The sequence below is a fragment of the Typopeltis vanoorti genome, chromosome 15 (assembly GCF_054136105.1).
Source record: "Typopeltis vanoorti isolate ZY-2024b chromosome 15, IOZ_Tvanoo_1.0, whole genome shotgun sequence".
Lineage (NCBI taxonomy): Eukaryota > Metazoa > Arthropoda > Arachnida > Uropygi > Thelyphonidae > Typopeltis > Typopeltis vanoorti.
Genome location: NC_143563.1, coordinates 42,483,206 through 42,506,587, shown reverse-complemented (window position 1 = coordinate 42,506,587; position 23,382 = coordinate 42,483,206). Strand labels below are relative to the sequence as shown.

Sequence of the window (23,382 nt, the reverse complement as noted above, 5' to 3'; positions counted from 1 at the left end):
TATTCTCTGTTAGTCTGCCAGATTATCCCACCCAGTTGGGCGGAGCATTAATCACACGATCTCTCTCATCTCGTAGGGCGTACCACAAGCCTTCTTCTCCTCTCAGAACCACGTCCACCACTCTGCCATATGGCCGTCACAATAATTTTTTTAATTAAAAATTTTTTTATTATTATTATTTCTCAATTACATACATTATATGAAGACAATTATGCATAACAAATACTTTCTTGTACATAAATTTTTTTCAATAATAATAATAACAATAACTGTTTACAATATATATTATTATAATATTCATAATGATGATTATTACAGATGTTTCTTTGCAATTTTACACTCTATATATACAATATCAATGGATATAATCACTCTATATTGCATACTTTTGTTACAGGTATTACATACTTTTGATTACATATGATACATTACTTATATTTGTTCACATATGATACTTACATTACATACATTTCTTTACATATAATACATACATTACATACTTTGGTTTACATGTGGTACGTACATTACATGCACTTGGTTACATATGATATATCTTGGATGAGAATTAATTTCTCTGCTTTCATCCTTGAAACTTATATGTAAGCTTATCTGAGGATGACACCAGTTGGTTATTATTTATTTATTTATTTATTTATTTTTTATTTTTTTTGCTGTGTTGGGAAGCTGCGAAATCTATGATTGAGAAATTCGCGTGTGCGCGCGCACTCACACGCACGCACACAATAACTTGGAATGTATTGATGTGTCGCTGAACTGGAACGAATATATTGTTTCATTAAGTTTGTATGGTATTTTGGGTGTGTGTCTCTTGTCCATATTATGTCCTTAGAGCTCTTTTCCGGCTATTGTAGTTTGTAAGGTTTCTGTGTTCAAAAGGTAATTTGTTTATCATGATGTAGAAGTTTCGCGTGGCCTTTCCGTAGTGATTATTGTATTTATATGTGATATAATTAGTAGTCTGAGGTCCTTGTTGTACGGTATGTATTTCTGACTGTCCTGTAGTTGGCATCGAAATAATGTTTTAGCAAAGCTGCATAGTGACATAAATGTTTTGCTGTCAGTATTTTGTGTTCTGACATTGCAATGTCTATAAGGTCGTTAATTTCTCTTTGTTCCCAAAAGATCAGTTTTATCATTTTGTACTGTAGCGACATTAATCTATTTAATTTGTAGGGTGCACAGCATACGTTGTTATAGCGTATCTTAGAATATTTTGGCATAGTGCTTTGTATATTAATGTTTTTAGGCGTATGGGAACTATGTCTTTTAACCTGTAGAGTTTCCATTTATTGTTCGGAGTTTGTTGTGTAGATGGTTCATGTGGCTATTCCAGTTCATATCTGCATCGAAGTAAATTCCAAGGTATCGTATTGTTTCAACTTGAGTGATTGTAGTGGTTTTGCTGTTCTGTGTGTTTTTTATGTTGGAAAGTGGATGTTGGATGGTTACATATTTGTTATCAACTGGTCGAGTCAGTGGATTTCTGAATATCATTAATTTTGTCCTTTCTGAGTTTAGGTGTTATGAGTTTTTCGTGAGCCAGTCTATGATCAAATTTATGTCATGTTGCATATTTGTTTGGGTTATGCTTGCGTTATTATGGATGGATATTATTGCTGTATCGTCTGCGTATTGGAACATCTTACCTTTGAGTGGTAGCTGATTAATATCGTGCGTGTAAATGTTGAATAGAGTTGGTGAGAGTACAGCTCCCTGTGGTACTCCACAGATTACTGGTAGCTCTCTGCGCTTCGGTTTGACCCGATACGTGTGATATGCTTTCTATTTTGAAGGTAGTTTGAAGTAGTAAATAATAATAATAATAATAATAATAATAATAATAATAATAATAATAATAATAATAATAATAATAATGTCGCACTTCGTGCTCTGGATTTTTGTTTCCAAGGGAGAGTCCTGGCACTATTTCTTTTAGGACTACACCCCTGGGTTCGGTACTAACCGCGGTTTCAGGTATCCGCGGGGTGTCTTGGAAAGTATCCCCAGTGGATAAGGGGGAGGGGATTACTGTATTTAGTTTAGTCCTTTATCCAAGTGTAAGCAAACCAAGTTTGCCCCTGAAGTATCTTCAGGACCGGGCAACTCGTGGCAAAGGTGAACTAAGTTCTCATCACTTGACTTAGTATCTCCCATAATGCAAAGCACATCTCCTTGCGTACATGTATAATGCTATGCATTATGGGAAGGTCACTACCCAGACCGGTTTCGACCTTTATTTGATAACTTACACTTGGATGAAGGATTAAACTAAAATATATAATGTATAGTCTAACCAAGTAAAAAAAAAACTTCCAACATTCTTCTATAATCCAGAGTAATTTAATAAGAAGGTGTGACACCTTTTGGCAACTGGCATATGGAAATACGAGTTCTGTATTGCTTCAACCTTGGTATCTCCTCTGTATCTGGCTCCCACTGACGAGACCCTTAAAGGTTGAAAGCGGTTGGAAGCTTGGATGATGAATGGCAAATGCTGTATAGTCAATGAAGTTCTAACTGAAGCTCGGCTGTTGCTGCTATCCAGGTGGGGAGGTAATGAATGGCAATGTTGTAGCCCATGAAGCTAATTGAGGGACCGCTGTTATCCTTCAGGTGAGCCTGCCACTGGGCAGAGCCAACTGAGAATTCTTCTCAGTGATGGGGTGAGCCTGTTACTGAGGGGAACAACGCTCAGTTTTTTATCCTTCGGGTTGGTCATTGCTCATTGTTGGGCGATCTGGAGGATCGCACGAGTTTTGGAGATTGACCTACACTTAAAAAGTCAATAAAGGTCGAAACCTATCTGGGTAGTGACCCTTCCCATAATGCATTATACATGTCCGCAAGGAGATGTGCTTTGCATTATGGGAGATACTAAGGAAGGTGATGATAGCTTAGTCTACTTTTACCACGAGTTGCCTCTGTCCTGAAGACACTTCAGGCGCAAACTTTGTTTGCTTACACTTGGATAAAGGATTAAACTAAATATATAATTTATAGTCTAACCAAGGGGGGGGGGGGAACTTCCAAGTATCGATGTAGTTCAGCTGCCTATCTATTTCCAAAAATAAGTTAGGGTTAACGAAGTACGGCTTACTTCTTTTAGAGTATAATAAAAGCATTAGATTTTTTTTTATTTCAATATATTTCTGAAAATTGCTTTTTTTTTTTTTTTCTTTCAGAGGACTACAAGAACGAATGCACAAAAGAGCTCGACACTTTTAAAATTACCGATGACTTCAAAGATATTACTCGGCGACCCATTAATGTCAAGCCATTTCCTCGTCGACTATTGAAAACAAAAATGACTTTGTATACTCCAGAAAATACCCAAGAGGGTCGAGAGCTTAGTGTATGTAACGATGAATCTATCACAAAGTCTACCTTCGATCCAGAACGCTATACAAGATTCATTGTTCATGGTTTTGTGGATCGGGAGAACTTTGGACCGTGGATTCAGGTAAATTAAAAAAATATAATAATAATATGAATAAAATTATTATTACGAAAAATCTAGTAATATGATTACCGAAGTAATTTAAAGCATTAATTAATAAATGAAGTAATGCTTTAATTAATTGATATTAATTTTAATTAATATTCTTCTGAAACTATTTCCAGGAGCTGAAAAACGAACTGTTATTGCTTCATCCTCAAAACGTTATTGTCGTAGACTGGAGTAAAAGCAATTTATTCCCGTATTATCAAGCGGTTGCCAACACCAGGTATATTGGCGCTGAGATCGCTCAACTCATAGAGAAAATGAAGGTAGAGCTATTGAATTGTTACTCTTGGCATTTATGAATTTCATAACTGCATTTCAGTTATTTTTATTTATTTATTTATTTATTTATTTATTTTATTAAATAAATAAATAAAAATAATAATAAAAAAAATAAAACTATTGTCTATCTATATATAAAAATACTAAGCTCAGACTATCGATGAATCACATATATATAGAGAGTGTGATCTCTTTTTTTATACCAGAGGAGATTGCATGTATGTTGTAGTCGTTTGATAGAAACGCTTGTATCCAACACATTTCATAAATAGAGATAACAGTCTACTGTGAATTTATCAATCCACTATGCGAACTTCAGTCCTCCACCATGGTTAACGTTTCCGCTGTTCTGTGGCCCATGGTTATTATAGTTCGCCCACCGATTTGAGGTCCCTCGAAACTACTGCGCATGTCAGAAAAAGGAGAATCCATTCCGATAATAGGGTAATCAGTCTGTCTTCTGGGAGGTAATAATAAACAAACTGAGTTTGTTTATTATTACAGGTCGGAAAATTTAGCTTTTCTTTTACGAACATTGCTGTTTTTAAAGTGTAACTATTTTGCTTGTATAACAGTTGGAAAAATGTACGTAGAGTGTTAATACGTGCAAATACTACGTTCTACATAAAACAATGTCACTTCGCTCCATGATAAGTTTCCTTTTATTCTGGGACTTTTTAAAACAAAATCCGATTTCATGAAGTATTTTCCTTAAAGTTTCTCTTTTCCAAGGAAAATTAATTTTTTCTTTAAGCACAGGAATCAATTTCGGAACAGTTGGCACTCTTTTCTCGAATACGTAAAATTCGTGAATAGCTCTTCTTATAACGTCTACATCAAAATCATTCAAAGCTACGGTTTCGATGGTTTTACTCTGGCGCTTTTTTTTTTTTTTTTTTTTTTAGGAGATTTAAATTTTGGCTTACCTTCACCTTTTGATTCCCTACGAATTCTTTTAACAGTCGACCCCGATACGCCCGCAATTGCACTTGCACGTTTTATGACTTGAGAAAGGGGAACAAGAAGACGGCCTTCTGACGATTCTTTTTCGCAGAATGTCAGCACATTATTCAATATTCTTTTGCAAGAGCTACTGAAACGTGTAACAATAGAACTTGTTGACTGTACTGGATCCATCATACAAATTAATAATAAAAAAATAATGCAAAAAGAGAACAACAAAAATCAAGCTAGTACTAGTACAGCGACAGACAAGAAAGCACGCGATTTCGCATGTTGGCGACCAATTCGTACATCCTTCATTTCTTTCTTCCCTTCAGCATGAATCGACTATTCTTGGCACAAAGCCAAGAAGGGACCTAGAAGTGGTGGGCGAACTATACTCACTTACACTGGTATAAATTGTATATTTGTATATTTACAATGGATCTGCTAGTCTACGCTAGTCTCTAGATCAAGAGAAACTTGTCCAATCACGCTTGATATTTCTGATGTAGTTAATTCAGTTTTACTTTCAGTCTTTAGCTAGTCAATTTCTGGTTATATATTTACAATCACCTTTCCATTCTTGTCACAAACACATCACATTCCATAGGCTCTTCCGCTTCCAAATAAATAAAACAAAATAAAAAAATAAAAGAAAGTACTGTTTAAAAAACACAGAGCATAAATACAAAGATTCAAAGTAGTTGTAATCATTAGCGTGCTTAGCGTATACGATCTATTTACGAGCATATACTCGTAATGTAATTTTCAATAAACGTTAACTAATACCTTATTTACAGTGCTTATTTTAACCATAATTTATTTACTTATTTCTAACTAAGTTTCGCATCCTAAAGAGTTTTACTCAAGGTCAACTTATAAACAAAGTGACAAGATTTCTAGTACATTTCAAAAAAAAAAAAAAAAAAAAAAAAAAACGGATCACATATTTCAACTAATGAGATACATTAAGATAATCTTAGTGTAAAAAAATAATAACTGTTAAAGAAATGGAATTCTTTTAACATGGAATTTATTCATCTTTAAACAATAAAGTTATAACATGATGAAGTTCTATAACGAAATCACGAAATCTTGACGTCTGCTAGAAAAGCGGTCTTCAAATAGTATTGATTAATAGTTTCCATAAATACTGAATATTAAATATTGATTTAACATATGCTGAAAGAATATTTAAACGTTAGTGAATGGAATGTAGACTGCGTCACAAATAGGAATGAAAATGACAAAGATGATTATGTTTCCGTACATTTCTTTCTCTTCTTTTACAGAAAATCGCAGGTTTGAAAGAGGAGCTATGCCATATTATTGGCCATAGCCTTGGGGCTCACGTTGCAGGATATGCTGGTGAACGTCTAAAGAATTTGGGACGAATCACAGGTTTGCTTCATTATAAGTCTGTAAACATAAATCTTTATTTCTGCGATAACGTTTTTTGAGAATTTATTTTAATGGATTTAAGAATTATTAAAATCATTTCGAAAACAACATAACTTACTATGATGTAAATAATTATTCATATATAATAGGATAAAACTTGTGAAGTAGTGAAGACCATGGCAAAGGAAGGAGAATAATAATAAACAATAAGAGGCAATAATAAGAAATGATCGCTACATCAGGAGAAAAAGGAGCAATCCGGTTTCTTTTGCGCCATTAAAAAGCACTAATTGACAGAAATTAAACAAAGATAAATACCAACGACCAATTTCATGTACAGGTAGTCCAGACTTACATAAATTCGCAAATTATCGTGAAAGTGATATAATGGACAAGAAAAGAGTAAATTATAAAAACGTTAATTAACCTGACTATCTTTTTTGCACACCATCCAACAGCGGTTTTCAGGAAGGCAGACAGTCTACGTGGGGTGATGCCTGCACTTTCTTCAGTATCACTTTTAACACAGGAGTAAGTTAGCCTGTCGCATAAGGGAGATGGCAGGGTTTTATCTCCTACCAACTCGGGTTTTTCATCCGGAAAAATAGAGAAATCGACGATAACAACTTGCGCAATTAACAGACGTAGTACACTGGCCTCATAGCCTAAAATTGTTTTGGCCATAAAAACAAAATAACCTAACCTTTTCTTATTCTTATTTGCTTCTATTATTTATTGACTTTTCGTTCTAATAGTGGTTATCACACTAAGGAAAAGTTTTCCAAATATCGATATACAGCACCACTAATCACTTTTAACGAACTCCTATTATTGACTTATTCGACTTATTTTTAAAAAGGGGAGGAGTCCTTGGTCGAGTAATTTTTTTTTCCTTTTTTTTTTTTTGTGGCGAATAGGATTTTGCATAAATTTTCGAGTTCTGAATATATTCCATAATAATAATATAATAAATCTATAAATATTTATACAGCTATATTTATTTATTAACGTTGACGTTTAAATTAAAATTTCAGAAAAATGAAACGAAAGAGGAAATTAAACTAGAATGTCAAAAAATATGTTTATCTCTGAAAAAAATCCTCTATGTGTGTGTAACCCCGCTGCACATTCACGACAATTACTCCTATGTACTGTATATTTATATATTTATATTTATAACTGTTAATATATAGTATAGAACTGCTTTTCTTTTTCATTTTTAGCTCTTGATCCTGCAGGGCCTTTCTTCGAAGGAATGCCTCCTTCAGTTCGTGTGGACCCCACGGATGCTCTCTTTGTTGACGCTATCCATACGGATGCAAAATCTCTTCTGTATACTGGTAATTCTTTTGCTTTTCTTACAAAATTTATTTCAAAGAATATAAAGCTCAATGTGAAAAGCTCCAGGATATATATTTTAATTCTTATTTGTGTTTCATATGTGAAGATAATAGGTTCTAATATGAAAAATAAAACATCCTTGCTCATTTACAAATTACTATTACAAGATGCGGAAGAGATTGGTCAACTGAGTGTTTATTTTGACAAAACCTATCAACCTAATGAATGCAGCATTGCGCCACTATATCTTCACTGGATAAACAAACTCAAGTATATAAGAAGAAGACTGGAGCGGTTGCGTGAACTGAATAAGAATTCAGCAATAGGGACTGACTGGTTATCAGCACACATGCTAAAAGTGTTCGGTTGAATAGACTATGCCTTTGCCCAGACTGTGTATTTTGAGTCTCAGACCAGGGAAGATTCGGCAAAAATGGAAAGAATTATTGATAATTCCATTGCACAAGGGTGGTTCAAAGACGGATGTATCCAACTATCGACCAATCAGTATCTCAGGAGTGGTGGTGGTGAAGATTTTGGGAAAATTAGTTAGAGCTCTCGATCGCACTTTGCGAAGTGTTACTACTGAAAAGTCCTACGAGTTCTACTCATTTGAAGACATGCCTGTAGAAAGAAAATTAATGGTTTGATAGATGGAGTGCGTAGTTAACTTGTTGAGGTTCCAATTTTTTTACGTAGGTTATATTTATATTTCATATTTACCCACAGTATATTTTTTCGTTTTTTCTCTAATTCATATACTGTAGACATTTACTTGCATTCTCATTCTCTCTTTGCTAAGGTCTCGGTATGCAAAGCCCTGTAGGGCATGTCGATTTTTATCCAAACAACGGAATAAACCAGCCAGGATGTAAAGTACTACCGGTGTTCAGTGCACTTCCTGAACGTAAGTAATGGTTCGCTATAAAAAAATGACAATGATTATGTTCTTGGTCATTACTAGGATCTATTTAAAAATAAAACGAATTTTATTCAAAATAAATTGAATATAATTACATCTTATAAAATTCGTATAAGTTTAATTCTACTTAAATTTATCTGATGTTTATTTGAATTTTATTTTGAATAAACTGCGAATATAATTCATATTAATTTTTTTTTTTTTTACAGTATTACGTCGATTTGTGGGTTGTAGCCATCAACGCTCCGTAGATTTCTTCACCCACTCAATTAATTACAAAGAACCCGCACCTGTTGGATATGCTTGTGAGGACTGGGAATCGTATATGAAAGGAAGCTGTATGAGCTGCAATAATGGAAGCGATTGTGCCATTATGGGTTTTAGAGCAAACGAGTCTTCATCTGAAGACATGCCTACAGAAAGAAAATATTTCTTGCAAACGACAGGAAAAAAACCATTTTGGTGTAAGTCGTACTTGGATTACTTTTCTTTTCCTTTTTTGATACACGGTCGAAAGTTGTACCATAGTAATGTGTCTTTAGCAGTGAAAAGTAATTATGTTGCTGCGGTCTAATTTTCTAATTAAATTTATCATTTATCTGGATGATGTGAAGAATAACGCAGATATAGCTGCTACAAAAAAGTCAATCATCGATCAGTTGTAAACTCCACAATACTTCGTAACATTGAGTCTCATAAATTCAATGAAAGCAACGAAGCACAGACAGATACGACATACGTATATACACACGCACGCACGCACGCACACACGAAAATATTCACTATGTTAACACAAACATCTAGAACATCATATTAACACAAGGGGAGACTATTGACTTCCATCGATCTAAAGTTTACTGGCAGATTCATGGATGATCAATGAGTGATCACCTGATACACAGCAAGTTCTGTACTCCTATTACAAAAATAGCTCATATCGTTCTAAGGAATGTATTGAATGTAAAGAAGGCTTCTGTCCAATTTCAGCTTCATCCTAATAATTTTAGATCACAAATACACACACACACACCAGACCCAATATGACATTACTTTCTCTTTCTGTTAATAGCACTAATTGCATATTATTATTTACATTAAGCATATCTCGGAATATCCAGAATGTAAAGGTAAATTGAAACATTCCATCAACTGAAATCCTGTATGATCCTTTCAGAAGTTTGTAAGTCTCAATCATGTCATCTTTCTCCTTTTGCTAGTGTTTGTAATCTACAATTCTCAATCTGTCTTCATAATCAGTATTACACAATCCTCATATCATCTCTCTCTCTCTCTCTCTCTCTCTCTCTCTCTCTCTCTCTCTCTCTCTCTCTCTCTCTCTCTCCCACATATCAGAATCACAACGGAAACCAGGACACAAGACCCGCACACAATAGTCCAAGTAAGGTCTTATCAAGGCCTTGTAAAAAGGCAAAATAGCATCCTTATCTTTACACGTGAACGTTCGTTTCAGCATTGCAAATATCTTTTGAGTTGTATTTGCAATCTTTGCTATATGACCCTTGAACTTTAGCTTCTGTCTACTAAAAATCCATGATCGCTAACTTCATCAGTTTCTTCTAGCATAATCCCACCAACATAATATTGGATATCTAATCATGCCAAAGTGAATGACTTTACACTTACTGACATTGAACTGACATCCATTTGCCCATGTCCATAATGCCAGCCTATTCAAAGTATTTTGCAAGTACTGCATATTAGCAGCATTCCTGATTAGCCTACCTATCTTTGCACCATCAGCAAATAGCTGTACTTCGCTTCTCAAATCTTTCCGAATATCACTAATGTACAGATGAATAACAGTGGACCAAGCACTGATCCTTGTGTTACACCGCTGGTTACCTTAAATCTTGCAGGCTCATATTCCTCTGTATACCACTTTTTGATATCTGTTAGTCAGCCACTCTTATCTACGCTAATATTCTATAATCCACTCATATTCTCCAACTTATGCAACAATCTTCTATGCTGTATTCTATCAAAAGCCTAGCAAAATACAAAAAAGGTATCATGGAGTATCCATTACCCTTGTCTAGTTCAATGGTAACATTGTTATAGAATGTGAGCAAGTTGCTAAGACATAGCGTTCTCTTAGTAAATCCATGTTTAGGATTGCAAAGTAGAGATTCACTGAAAACCCGTTTCTCAATGTGAGCTGTAATCAAGAGCTCACATTGAGAAACCACTCCTGAGATACTAATTGGTCGATATTTGCATACATCGATCTTTGCACCACCCACGTACAATGGAATCACCATACATTCTTTCCATTCCGGAGGAATCTTCCCTGTTCTGAGACTCATATTAAACAGCCTTGTCAAAGGAATAGCCAGTTCAGTTGAATCCTTATTCAGTTTGTGCAACATCTCTAATACCTCATCCTCATGCACCTGAGTTTCTTTATCCAGTGAAGAGGTAGCAGTGAGCTCAATGCCGCCTACACTAGGTTGATAGCTTTTAACAAAATGGGAACTCAATAGTTGAACAACATACTCTTCTGCATCTGTTATCCTCACGCCATATGCATTCAGAAGAGTCCTTCTTTCATATTCATTCTTTATTTTACTTGCAGCAAATCGATAAAATTTTTCTGGGTTGTCTTTATCACGCAGAGTCAGTTTATTTTCATACTCAGACTTTGCTTTCCCTGCAGTAGTTGTGACTATTCTAGCTTGCTGCTTATAATTTTCATAACGGACATCATTCTTATGCATGCGGTATTCCTTCCACATAATCCTTTTCTTACGAATCTCTTGCTTAATAAGATTACACATCTATTTGATTCCTATTCTATTTATTCTTCGTGCTCTCGGGACACATTCTGATATTGCATCATTTAAGTATTGCTTAAATGATGTCGATGCACTGTCGATATTCTTTCCATTCAGGAACCGATCCCATTCCACTGAACTCAGAATACTCCTCAGTTAGTCATAATTTCCTGCTTTGTAGTTTAGCATGTAACCTTTTTTGAATGGAACATTCATAAACTTACTCACTTCCCAAGTGAGTACCGCATAATCACTGTCGCCAACTGGACACAGAATAGTTACGTCTTTAACTGAAACGCCCTCTGACACTATAATCAAATCTAACACTCTTTGACCTCGAGTTCCTTTTGTCACATGCTGATTGAGGAAATTGTCTCGCAACAGCTCAGTAAATATAGTTTCATTCTTCTCATGAGATTCTACTGCTACCCAATCAATATTTGGATAAATAAAGTCTCCCATTAGGATTACTCTTTTCGCACTCATCTTTTCTATTTGGATGCATATCTTCATCACTAACAACCAATCCACCAGGTCTGTAATAATACCCTACTATGTAATTGATCTTGTTAGATTCCACCTCACACCAGATGGCTATCAGAAACTCACTGCCACATGAAATACTGTTAGTAGCAGTACTACAATCATAGTTCTCAACACCAACTGGATTCAAATCATTCAATATCATTAGTAGCACACCCCTCCTCACCTATCCTTTCTACCCTTCCTAAAAATACTGTACCATTTACACTCAATACCATTTAGTATGTCTCATTCTGATCGCCAGATCTCACTAATACCTACAATCTGAGGTCCAAACATGTTGACCAAATTTTATGAACGTTTTTCAAACACATTACTTCCTCGATTTGGTACCATAATGCTTTTGCATCGGTTGCTTTTCTTAAAAGATTGGTTGTGATCATATTTCGAGCTTTCAGATTAGCTGCTTCCCAACATATCAAAAAAGAAGGAAAAGAGTGGTACGAATCTTCCAAACTCTATCTACTTAAAAATGCCAATTTTTCACACAATCCTTGTGCACGTGCATTACAATGATTTAGTTGCAGTGAAATTTGCATTAATCAGCAGTTAGTGTTTCATGAAAGCTTGAGTAGACTCTAATCAGGATGACACATTTTTGACACTTTCCAATTGTCGAAAAATTCCCTTCAAATCGTATCTTAAAAGTGTTTTATGTTTTCCTGTGGAAATCGCTTCTGTTTTCATAAAGTTAGACGGCCTCACGAAAGACTGTTGTAAGTTTGATTCTAGTCACAATTAGAGGAGTTTTTTTTAAAAAAAATAATAAAAAAATAGGTGTTTTATTTCTTCTGCTGGCTCCGAAAAAAAAAGACCACAGGACCATAGAACAGTCCTTCTTGAGACCTAGTACTAAAGAAACGCCATTTCCACAGAACTACATGGTCACCCTTTACTTGTTATATTTTTTAAATTTCTTAAGTGGGATATAACTGAGCCTCCATTCCAATTCTCTCTGTTTTTTCCTCATTCTTCATTGAAAAATGCAAACAGCAGGTCCACAGGTACTTTCAATCAATTCAGATAACTGTAACTTTCAGTAATAGTCCAAAATAACTCATCAGACAAACAAGTTTTCAGACATTTTCTGCATATTCATACTGTTTATTATTATTATTATTATTATTATTATTATTATTATTATTATTATTATTATTATCTATTAAGTGATTTTCAAATTTAATACTCCACGAGTTGATATCAATGAGTACTTATGCTAATTACTTCTTTCCCAACGAGTTTCTGTAGCTAAAAACTTCATTTTAATCCCGATTGGATATTTTAAACGACACTCAGAACAAAAGTTATTATATGCAGTTATTGGAGTGATCGTGTTAATTTTTTCCAACTGAAATTGTTGAAAATAATGAATGTTATCTAGATTAATATCAATCATTATTTTTCAGTGGCAACCTACCGTGTGACGATTCAGCTTAATAAACCTGAATACGATGACCAAAACCAGAAAGGTGAGATTGAGTTAAAGGTGAGCGGGAACAACGAAGATGAAAAGTTTTCTCTGCCTTCTACGTAAGTATCAGATAAATAAGAGTATAATACTATGAATGTAAGAATATTAAATAAAACTTTATTAGTACTCAATGGAGTTTAAATGGTTGGCCGAGTGGTTAGCGTATCCACTCTCCAACTAAAAGACTGCGGGTTCGAATCCCGCCGTGGGTATGGATGTTTGTGATTGTCTGTGAAAATATGGTAGATGGCGTTGGTGTAGATGAAGAAGAAGGTAGTTGTGGTGGATGGAGACAGAGAGTTGTAGAGTAGGAGCCCTTTCTCGATGAGTCTTTGGACTCCCTGGAGGTGTTAAGTAATAATAGTAATAGAACTTCCCAGTTTTCTCAGGAGGATCTGTATAAATATAAAGTGGCTTTAATCCATTGCCATTTATAGTGGAATGAATAGGAGTGGCTGATAGACATCAGAGGGTGGTGTATGGCGGAGTGGAATCAATGGAAATGAGGGTTACTAGTGGAGTGCCCCCACGGCTTGCACTAGGACCACTACTCTTTAATTTGTACATTAATGATATAGAACACGGACTCCCAACGTGGTCGGTAGCGATCCCCGGGGATTTTGAGGTGTGTGTGTGGGGGGGGGGGGATGGGTCTTTAGTTTTTAATAAAGTCAGCGGAGGTCGTTAAGAGTATTTTAGAGGTCTTTAAAGAAAATATTTCCTAAAAAGAATTCTAGAAATCTAGAATTAGTATAAGAAACAAGTCGTTAACTCTGGGGAGCAGCAAAGTGGTTGATCCTCGTGCACCTGGGCAGCACATCAACCGTGTGACCTAGAAAATATAAATCAATTGTTTTAGCAAGTGTCCAAGCAGATTTTCGATCGAGTGGTCGTGTTTTTTTTTTTTTTTACCTCCATTGCTGTGGTAAAACTTCTGTGCTACAGTAGAGAGAGAACATACTAGTATCAGAGTTATGAAGGTAACTTATGATCTTATATTCTTATATCCTCGTATGTTTCTTCTTGTGGTTAATATCAGTTGGTTTAATATTAAGTTTGTTCTAGGTGTTTATCAGAACTTTTCAGGTCCCCTCGTATTTCTAGTGTCACTAGATATTTTCGTTCTGCAGTGTTTGGGAGTGTATTATTCATTTTGTTGTAATAGTTTCTTATTAAAATAATTATTTTAGCAAGAGTTCAGTTACGTTGAAATAATTTCTTACAGAAAACTCCTAATGATCATGTTTGACGGGAAAAAAAAGTGTCGACCATATTCGGGAGAATATTTAAATTTCGGGTTTGTGTCTTTTTTTCCAGTAATGAAACAAAATCAGCGTGTCTTTTACGTAAGAAAACGTTAAAAGGAAACCTTCAAAAATGAAAGGACATTAAAACAACAACAACAAATATTTAAGATTGGATACATTTTCTTAAAAAAATGTTTATAATATCTTACTGTTGGAGGTCTTTGTTATTATTGAATTTTTACTAGGGGGCCTCTGATCAAACAGTTTAGGAACTCCTAATATACGGGAAAGTTTGAGTGGGGACGATATTCAGTTGTTTGCTGATGATGCAAAACTGGGTAGGCCAATTGGTAAAGGTGATGGATGATGTAATATCCTGCAGGATGATTAAAATTTAAATAAATTGGTTCTCAAATTTAATGTTGCAAAATGTAACGCAATGCACTTCAGAATGAAAAATATTACATTGTAAGTGGAGGTTTCTGTGGTTTAGAAGTTCATAAAGCATATTCCGGTAATTGGACCACATTTTTTAATTTTATTTTTATTTTTATTTTATTATTAAGCTAAAAGCACAATAAAGAAATAAAACCCGACAAGTTTCGTAAGTCGTTTGACTTACATCTTCAGGGGTAAAAGGTAACTGAAAGCTAAAACAACAAAAAAGAGAACTTAATAGTTCATACTATACAGTTGTAGCCGTCTGACTGTTTATAAAATTAAAAAATCAGAATGCAGATTCAAAACAGTGCTAAGTTTAAACAATGCTGGATGATGACACGTTCTGTTGTTCACGATCATAATGTCCGAGGTCTGACTGAGATATATTTTTTATCAAAGCTGACCAAACTTGATGTAGAATTAAGTCTTGGTTTTTATTGCATTCTAAGCATGTTTGCAGCTTCTTTATTTATTTATTATTTTTTTTTGTAACTTCTTTATTTTTGCAGCATTGCTTAAATTTAGCACTGCTTTGAATCTGCATTCTGATTTTTTAATTTTATAAACAGTCAGACGGCTACAACTGTATAGTATGAACTATTAATTACTCTTTTTTATTGTTTTAACTTTCAGTAAGCTTTTACCTTTGAAGATGTAAGTCAAACGACTTACGAAACTTGTCGGGTTTTATTTCTTTATTGTGCTTTTAGCTTAATAATAATAATAAAAAAATGTGGTACAATTACCGGAATATGCCTTATGAAAATATTACACTTTTTGTATCATATTGATGGTACTAGATTACAGGAAATTGATGAGGCTAGGGATTTATGGATGATGGTGGATAATTTGACGTTCAGAGGACAATTATTGTCCTCTGAATTTCAAATTATCCACCATCATCTATAGATCTCTAGCCTCATCAATATGCGTTACTAAAATATGCATTTAATAACTAGTAGCTTTTGTTGAATTATTAATCCATTTCTATTACATTTAGGAGTTTCATTCCTGGAAATAACTACAGTTACCTGCTAAACACTCACAAAAAACTAGGGAATCTGAAAACTGTGTCCTTCAAGTGGAAGGGTTCTTATCGACCTATATTAAAACAAAAGAAGTTATTTGTTAAATACATCGAACTGACTTCACTGAATGTTGTTGACAGAGAGTAAGTACTTCATTTGTATACATCGGAATTTGATTTGTTAGTTTTAAAGAAAACTTAGTGAGATGAAACGTTTCATTTTCACCAGCATAATTATCGGTATTCTTGATAACGTTTTCTCCGATGAATGTGGTAACCCAGAATATTCGCTCTGTAGAGCAGCGCTTCCCAAACTGTGGGCCGCGGCCCCCTTGTGGGCCGTAGGTTTTGTTGAGGGGGGCCGTGAAATAATAAAAACAAATTTAAAATGTTTTAAGACTAAGTGGATTTTTTTTTATTTTAAAAGAAACGTATTTAACTTTTATTATTTATTATTTCTTTTTTGTTATTTTTTATATTTCAATGGAAAAATTCACACATTGGTGTTGGTTCACAAACTTTGCTTCCTGCGTATTTCGGCGCTTAATGAATATTAGTCAATGAAACTGAAGTCAATGTAATTGACTGAAGCTCCAAATCTTCCTGTCCCTTTCATCAGGCGTTCGTAATCAGGGACTGTTGATACTACTGACTTTATATACATATCAAAACTCGTTTTATATTATCACTGTCATCCGAGCTAGTTTTCTGTTACCAATAAAAGTTTCGCATATACTTCACACATGAAAAAAGCTTAAACAAGTTCATGTGGGGAGATAGTAACTCACTTGCAGTGGTAAACAACACCCCTCCCTAACAGCCACTATACTACAGAGACAATAAAAACAAGTACTTTTATTATGCCAGTGAATAAGGTATGAGGAGTCTGTGTAATATATTTCTCATCAAATAGTGCAATTAGAGACAACTGGGATAAAAACACACTAATTAATGAATCACATGTTCCTTCATACAGAAAGTATGCTGTATAGACTGAAACAAAACCATATGTTGCATGGGCAAACACAGTATCTAACTAAAAACTACTGTTATTAATTAGATGTGTGTGAGTTCGATTTCCCAAGGTAGCAATAAAATTCGTAAAAGTGTTAAAACTAAATAATATATATATATATATAATGAATGTTATGGCAGTTTCACATATGGAATTCGGTTGAAGAAAGTTAGCATTTCAACTCAATTGTCAGCTATGCTTTTATCTTTCTGTTGCGCGATCTTTTGTTAATACCGCGCCAATCATATGCACGTTTTAATAACCTGCCTTTGCTGTCTGTTTCGCGTTAGGCTTAATTACCTTAAAAGGAGAAAAGTCACAAAAGAGAAAAATGTTCCTGCTCCGGGGATTCCCTTATTCAGGTAATATTCACTAATTTCATGTTATCAGTCTGTGGTGTGCCAGTATCGGTAAGTGGTGATATTATTTGATCTATTCTACGTTAAAAAAATTAACCCTGAGATGGATAAGTGGCTGATAAAAAATATAAAAAATTCCCGCGAACAATCAGAAGAAGCAGAAACAGATTAAAAAAAAAAAGACAGTATTTCATATTTTACCAGAACAGCCCGCATCGTCTTCAGACCAAACGGTAAGAGGCAAAAATATAATACATGCATTTGATTTTTGACATATTCGCTGTGTATGTTTTGTATTGAATATAAATACAATAAATATTATAATAATATATCTGTCTATTACGATTTTTTTTCGAGGGGGGGGGCCCGTGAAATATTTTAATTTTTGCAAAGGGGGCCCTGACATCCAGAAGTTTGGGAAGCACTGCTGTAGAGCATAGTTGGTTGCTTTAAATGCCTAACTGGAACGGTACTTTTCATCTGTAGAAGATGTTCAAGTCAAAGCAATTCATGCCCAGAAATTAGAGGAAGTTTACCGTAGCTTATCTAGTATGCAAGGTAATCGCTTCATTCAGTTACTGTAAAATCTTTTGCAAAACAAATACGGTATCTGTTTTCTTTGTACACTAATTTGAGTTGCCGGGAAACATATTATTCACTAAGCAATATATAAACATAGCAACTAAAAAAAGTCTGTGTGGGGGGGGGGGAGAGCAGAGTTAATATATTCATCACCGATGTCATAAACGACAATGTGTGTATGTAGCTTTTCATGATTCAAGCTGACATTAAAGTCCGCTATTTTGTATTGTATTTTTAAATTTCGGCAATACGCCGCTTTAGACACGCAAATTCTGCAACACACTGCAACTCATTTTGATGGGGTCAATAGTAAGTTTTTAACATATTGCATTTAGTAAAATTTGACTTGTTACGTTTAAAGTTTTCAAAATTTTTGTCATTTTTGGGTTAGGGGGAGCGCAAGTCGTACACTTGCCACAGGCACTTCATACCTCGTTACTGTACTGGACAGAGGTAGCGGGTACAGTTTCAAGATTAACGTTTGCTAACATAATTGAATAAATAATTTTGACAATTTAAAATAAAGCTTTAAATTATGTAACTTCACACGATTACTGACCGAGTGATTACAAATCGAAATCCTTAAATAAAATATTTTTTTTAAAAAAATATTTTTCTGTGAAATTGAAATGTACAAAATAGCCAAGTTGCGGAGTAAATAGAAAATCCTAAACATAGAGCATTTTCAAGTTATTTGTCTCATTTAAGTATACTGCTTTTATAATGGTGTGTTTAATATATTTTTTTAAAATTTATTACAGCGAACGTCTACGTCAAAAGTATACATTTTGTGCAGAAGAAGAAGTTCCTATCGAATCTCATAGAACAGTACAGTTTCCAAAAGTCGAATGCAAGAACTGAATTTAATGGGATATTACAAAAGAATTGGAAATGAAGTGTTCCTCAAAATGTTATTGTAGTAAAGCTAACAACAAAATCAATCCATACAAACTAAAAGGGCATACTTTGAAAATGATTAAAATGTAATGAAAACTATTAATACGTCTGTCTTCTAAATAAAATAAATAAACTCCAAGGTTTCTCTCTTTTTTCTTTACAATGAGATTAGGCTTTGGCACGATGGTCTTATACGTTTACTTTAAATTCTTTATATCGCCGTATCCTTTTCCCCCTTTCACATTACCTAAGATTAATTGTTTTTCCAATTGTATTACAGTGGGTATAACGTTTCTGTCACCTGCAATTGAGTGTAGAACCTCCCTTCGTTCTCCCACAGTTTCGATATTTTACTGTATGGTAGTTACTCCGTTCCACTTCAATAATTCAAGAACATTTTTCACTTTAGTATTGATCAACTAGTGCTATCCACGCCTGCTTACGCCAATACTGAGACTGTAATTCATTTATTGTAAATTGTGATCATTCCTGGTAAGCCGTTCCTTGCGTTCACGCTAACTGCCCCAGAGAATTTTTGAGTAATGCTTATTTAATGTTTTATATGTGTCTATGGTAACGTTAATGGATAATATCATCGGAAGATTTCCAACCATATAGCGTAGCAAGAAACCAAACTCCAAGAACAAGAAGGAGCTGCGAGATAAGTTGATCAATTGGCGATTTCTCAGTGGAAAGGCTCATTTACAATGTTAATCTGTAAACTACATATCGCTCTACATATCCACAAACTCAGTATGCTCTTTCACCTGCGTACACTGGCTAACTGGCCTTCAGATAAAAAGCCCTTATGAAGGTTCTTGTTGTCCTAAATGAGAGTGAGTCTATCATACTACACGAACACTATTTATAGTGATAAGACATTTTTAATAAATATTAAAAAGTCTTTCCTATATACAGTATTCCTTTAAAGGAAATAAAAAAGAAAAGTAGAGACACACTTAGGTATAAAATAAGTAATAATTAAATAATAAAAAGCGAACTGATTTTAAGTTCAAACTTACTGTATAAAAAGATTCCCGTGGAAATCCTAATCATGTTATATAATGATATTTTAAGAAAACATAAAAGAAAAACGAAAAAAGAAAAGAAAACCGTAATAAGAAATTAAAAGCCTCAAAAATAAATTAGTCGAATAAAAAAAAATCCTTTACCACATCTGCAAGGATAATGAAGCCCATGAAATATAATTATGAAAATAAAAAAATATCTTTAGGAAGTAAACGATTTAAAACAACATCCCTCAAAGCGAAATGATGTATTTATCCCAAAACTGGCACTTGTGTTTTGATGCAAACTTTAGTTTACATTCAGACTTGATTACAAGATAAAGGCTTCTTAACCATAAGCTTTCTTAACCATAAGCTTTTCAATTCATGTGTATATATGCAGGACACTTGAGCTTATTGCTTATCCATCTTTTGGTTAGAATTCCATTCTGACCAGGTGTCAAAGCTTTCAGACAAGCGTGAGAAATTTTTTTGGATTAATTAATCGGTCTAAGGCAGTCTGCAAGATTTCTATAGAAGTTTCCATTAGAACCGTTAATCAATCTCAAAATCTCTGGAACTCTTATTTTAACATTACATTATAACTGCTCATAATACGTTCTCGAATGGAGTGGTAAGAAAAACGTTCATCAAATATTTCCTTAAGTTACAGTGAAGTGGTTTATGTGTTCTATTTTTACCAACCGTTATTATACGAGGGGGAAGCTGAAAAGTTCTGATAAACATCTAGAACAAAAATGATATATCTACAAGAAAAACATGTCTTAAAACTTTAATCCCCATGTTTCATCAAAATGTAATAATTTGTTCTGTTTCTTTTAGAATATATAAGAAGACATGCCAGAGGTTTGAAGAAATTCGAAGATATACACAGAGGTGCTGGCCATCATCAAATTTTTCGTGCTGCAAGAAAAGTCGGCAACTGAGATTCACCAAACTTTGTGTGAGACTTTAGGGGACTGTGCCCCAACATATCCAATTGCCAGATGGATGGCCAAGTTTAAAGCCGGGCATCCTGAGACATATAACATTCGTACCAGGCAACTTACATTCATTTAGAGTTAGCACTTCCATAGAAATGCTGACTATAAATACCAACTGTGATTTCTCTGCCAACATCATATTAAAGTTAATGTGTAATAATCAGTCAGGGATAAGTGTAAAAATTTGTGGTTGTCGTATACTACGGGTATAGCACAAAATAAACATTTAAAAAAAAAAAAAAATTGGGAGTCGTCTTATACGCCCAGTCGCTTTTATATAGATGGTATATACAATAACTTATGCATCATTTGAAATTCTTCTTCTCTCCCGTAGTCCTAAATGAACCGTTGGGTCACTCATGGCTGGTAGGTGATATTCTTTGTTAGCCTCCTCCAATTATCTCGGTCTCTTATTCTTGATGTCAGTTGAAAAAGGGAGGAATTTGTCCATTTTTTGATGTTATCAGTCCATTTTAATTGAGGTCGGCCCCTAACCCTTGATCCTGGAATGATTCCTTCTAGTGCTTGCTTTGGAATGCCATTAGCCCTCTCTACATGTCCGAACCATTTCATCTGTCTTTTCTGATGACTGTCAGAATATTTCTCCTTTTTCTCCCGTCTATTGAATCAATCAGTTTCCGGACATTTTCATTGGTTTCGTGAGCGGTATAGGAAATTTTCAAAAGTCTTCTGTAAGTTTTCATTTCAAAAGACAGGAGTCTCCTGTCACCTTCCCTCAATAAAGTCCAGGCCTCACAACCATACAAGAGGATAGAATTCACCAACGTATCAATTAGTCTTAGTCTGGTTGTGATTGCTATGCTAGTATCTCCCCAACAATGTTTTTAACTTCTGTAGGGCCACGGTTGCCTTAGCAATTCGGTATTTAACGTCAGTTTTTGAGCGACCATCTTGAAATTAGAGGAAGGTATATTCGGAATATGGAAACTGGTTTAGCCATCAATTTTAAATATCCTGTGTACACATGAATTAGCTCAGGCAACTGGCAGCTTCTAGGTCATGAGATGTTGTTGGTTTTCTTTGTGTATAATAGAGCATTATACAGCAAATGGACAAGCGAATCATAAACAAAATCGAAGGTTTGAAAACTGTTTTACGCACTGTGGTTTGAAGCATTCAATCATAGATATGGCAGATAAGCTCGGTAGTGAAAATGGCCTCCTATTAGACGTGAACCACATTATAAACTATGAAGAGTTGCATGCATCCATTGATGATATGTCTTCAACACTATAATGAAAATGAAGATTCTCTGCGGACGAAATTGGGCAGGAGATTGCAGTTGAACATCAGAGGGAAGAACATGAAAGTCATGAGGATGATACTCACGAACATGAATATGTGACTCACCAGGACGGTAGAAAATTTATTGTTCATTATGACTGTATTCCATGTAAGAAGGCAGTGCTATATCTGCACTAGATACCTGAGCTGAGTTTGTTCAATTGCAATCAATCAAAATAATCCGACAGGATGCACTCACTCAGTTCCTAGAAGGTCATGCGTGTTTAATATCTATATAAATTAAATTATTTTTATGGGAAATATTTTACTTTAATTAAAGTCAACTGTTTATAAATCAGTAATTCAGCTACTCAATAAACGAAAAACTTGTCTTTTGTCTTATACATATACATTTTAAACTCTTTACGTGCATCTTCATGTAATTGAGAAATCCACTTAATTGGACCAAATTATGCTATTCCCGATGGGACCTAATTAAACGGAATCTATTATGTATGTTTTTTTTTTTTTTTACATATTTTGGGAAGTTTTTTTTTTTTTCCCAACTGTATTGATAGTATGATTTCATGTTGCTTTTCATGTTGTTATTGGAGAGAAGTTAAAGAGTTGAGACATAAAGTTAGTTTGGATTGGACTGCGTTGAAATTACTCCAATCGTTTGTCTTTTCTGTTAACTGTGTGTATTTTTAGCGAGTTCTGTTTCTGCATTTATAAAGCTTCCTCTCGTCTTGGACACAAATTGAAGTGGCTTTCTTTCGAAAGAAAAATGTCGCAGCTTCCTTGTGACTGCATTATGGAGACGCTGAGATTTACAATGAGAGCAGAAAGGCTATTGGAATTCTCCATATGAACAGTACCAAGTCTGCTTGGCATAACGTGGTAGAGAGAGTGCACCCCCAGACACAACGCAACTCGGAAGTTCGTAGAGATATGATATGGAAGAATAGATGCGCAAGGTATTCATCAGGTGATAAACATTTCCTGATGTATTACCATCAGATTCAGTTCCGTAAAGTGGTTTTGCAAATTGCAGCTAGACATATAGGAGACAGAACATGAGAAGACGTGGAATAAGTTCTGAATCTACAAAAGTATGTATCGCATGCCCTTGAATAGCATCACACATCTAGAAGATGGGATAAAATAGAAAGCAAAATTCTTATTCTGAACTGTCCAAGAAACAAGGTGATTGTTTCATGTTGCCGTTTCAGTGAATAATAAAATTCATGTACTATAGAAAACACCTGTTATGGGGTTCTGAGGAAATAAACTCAAGAGGAGAAAACCTGAGTAATTTCTTAGATGAAACAGGACTAA

At 34.5% G+C, this 23,382-nt stretch overlaps 1 protein-coding gene across 1 annotated transcript in view; it reads left to right on the top strand.

Moving 5' to 3' along the window:
- The window catches only part of LOC150098700 (uncharacterized), a 121,636-nt gene that overhangs the window by 36,673 nt on the left and 61,581 nt on the right, over positions 1–23,382 (top strand). Inside the window, exons 5-10 of the mRNA XM_090405737.1 lie at positions 7,375–7,491; positions 8,295–8,399; positions 8,624–8,878; positions 13,156–13,279; positions 15,909–16,079; positions 18,653–18,741. Of these exons, the coding sequence (XP_090261863.1) occupies positions 7,375–7,491; positions 8,295–8,399; positions 8,624–8,878; positions 13,156–13,279; positions 15,909–16,079; positions 18,653–18,741 (861 nt within the window). The remainder of the gene's footprint in view (positions 1–7,374; positions 7,492–8,294; positions 8,400–8,623; positions 8,879–13,155; positions 13,280–15,908; positions 16,080–18,652; positions 18,742–23,382) is intronic.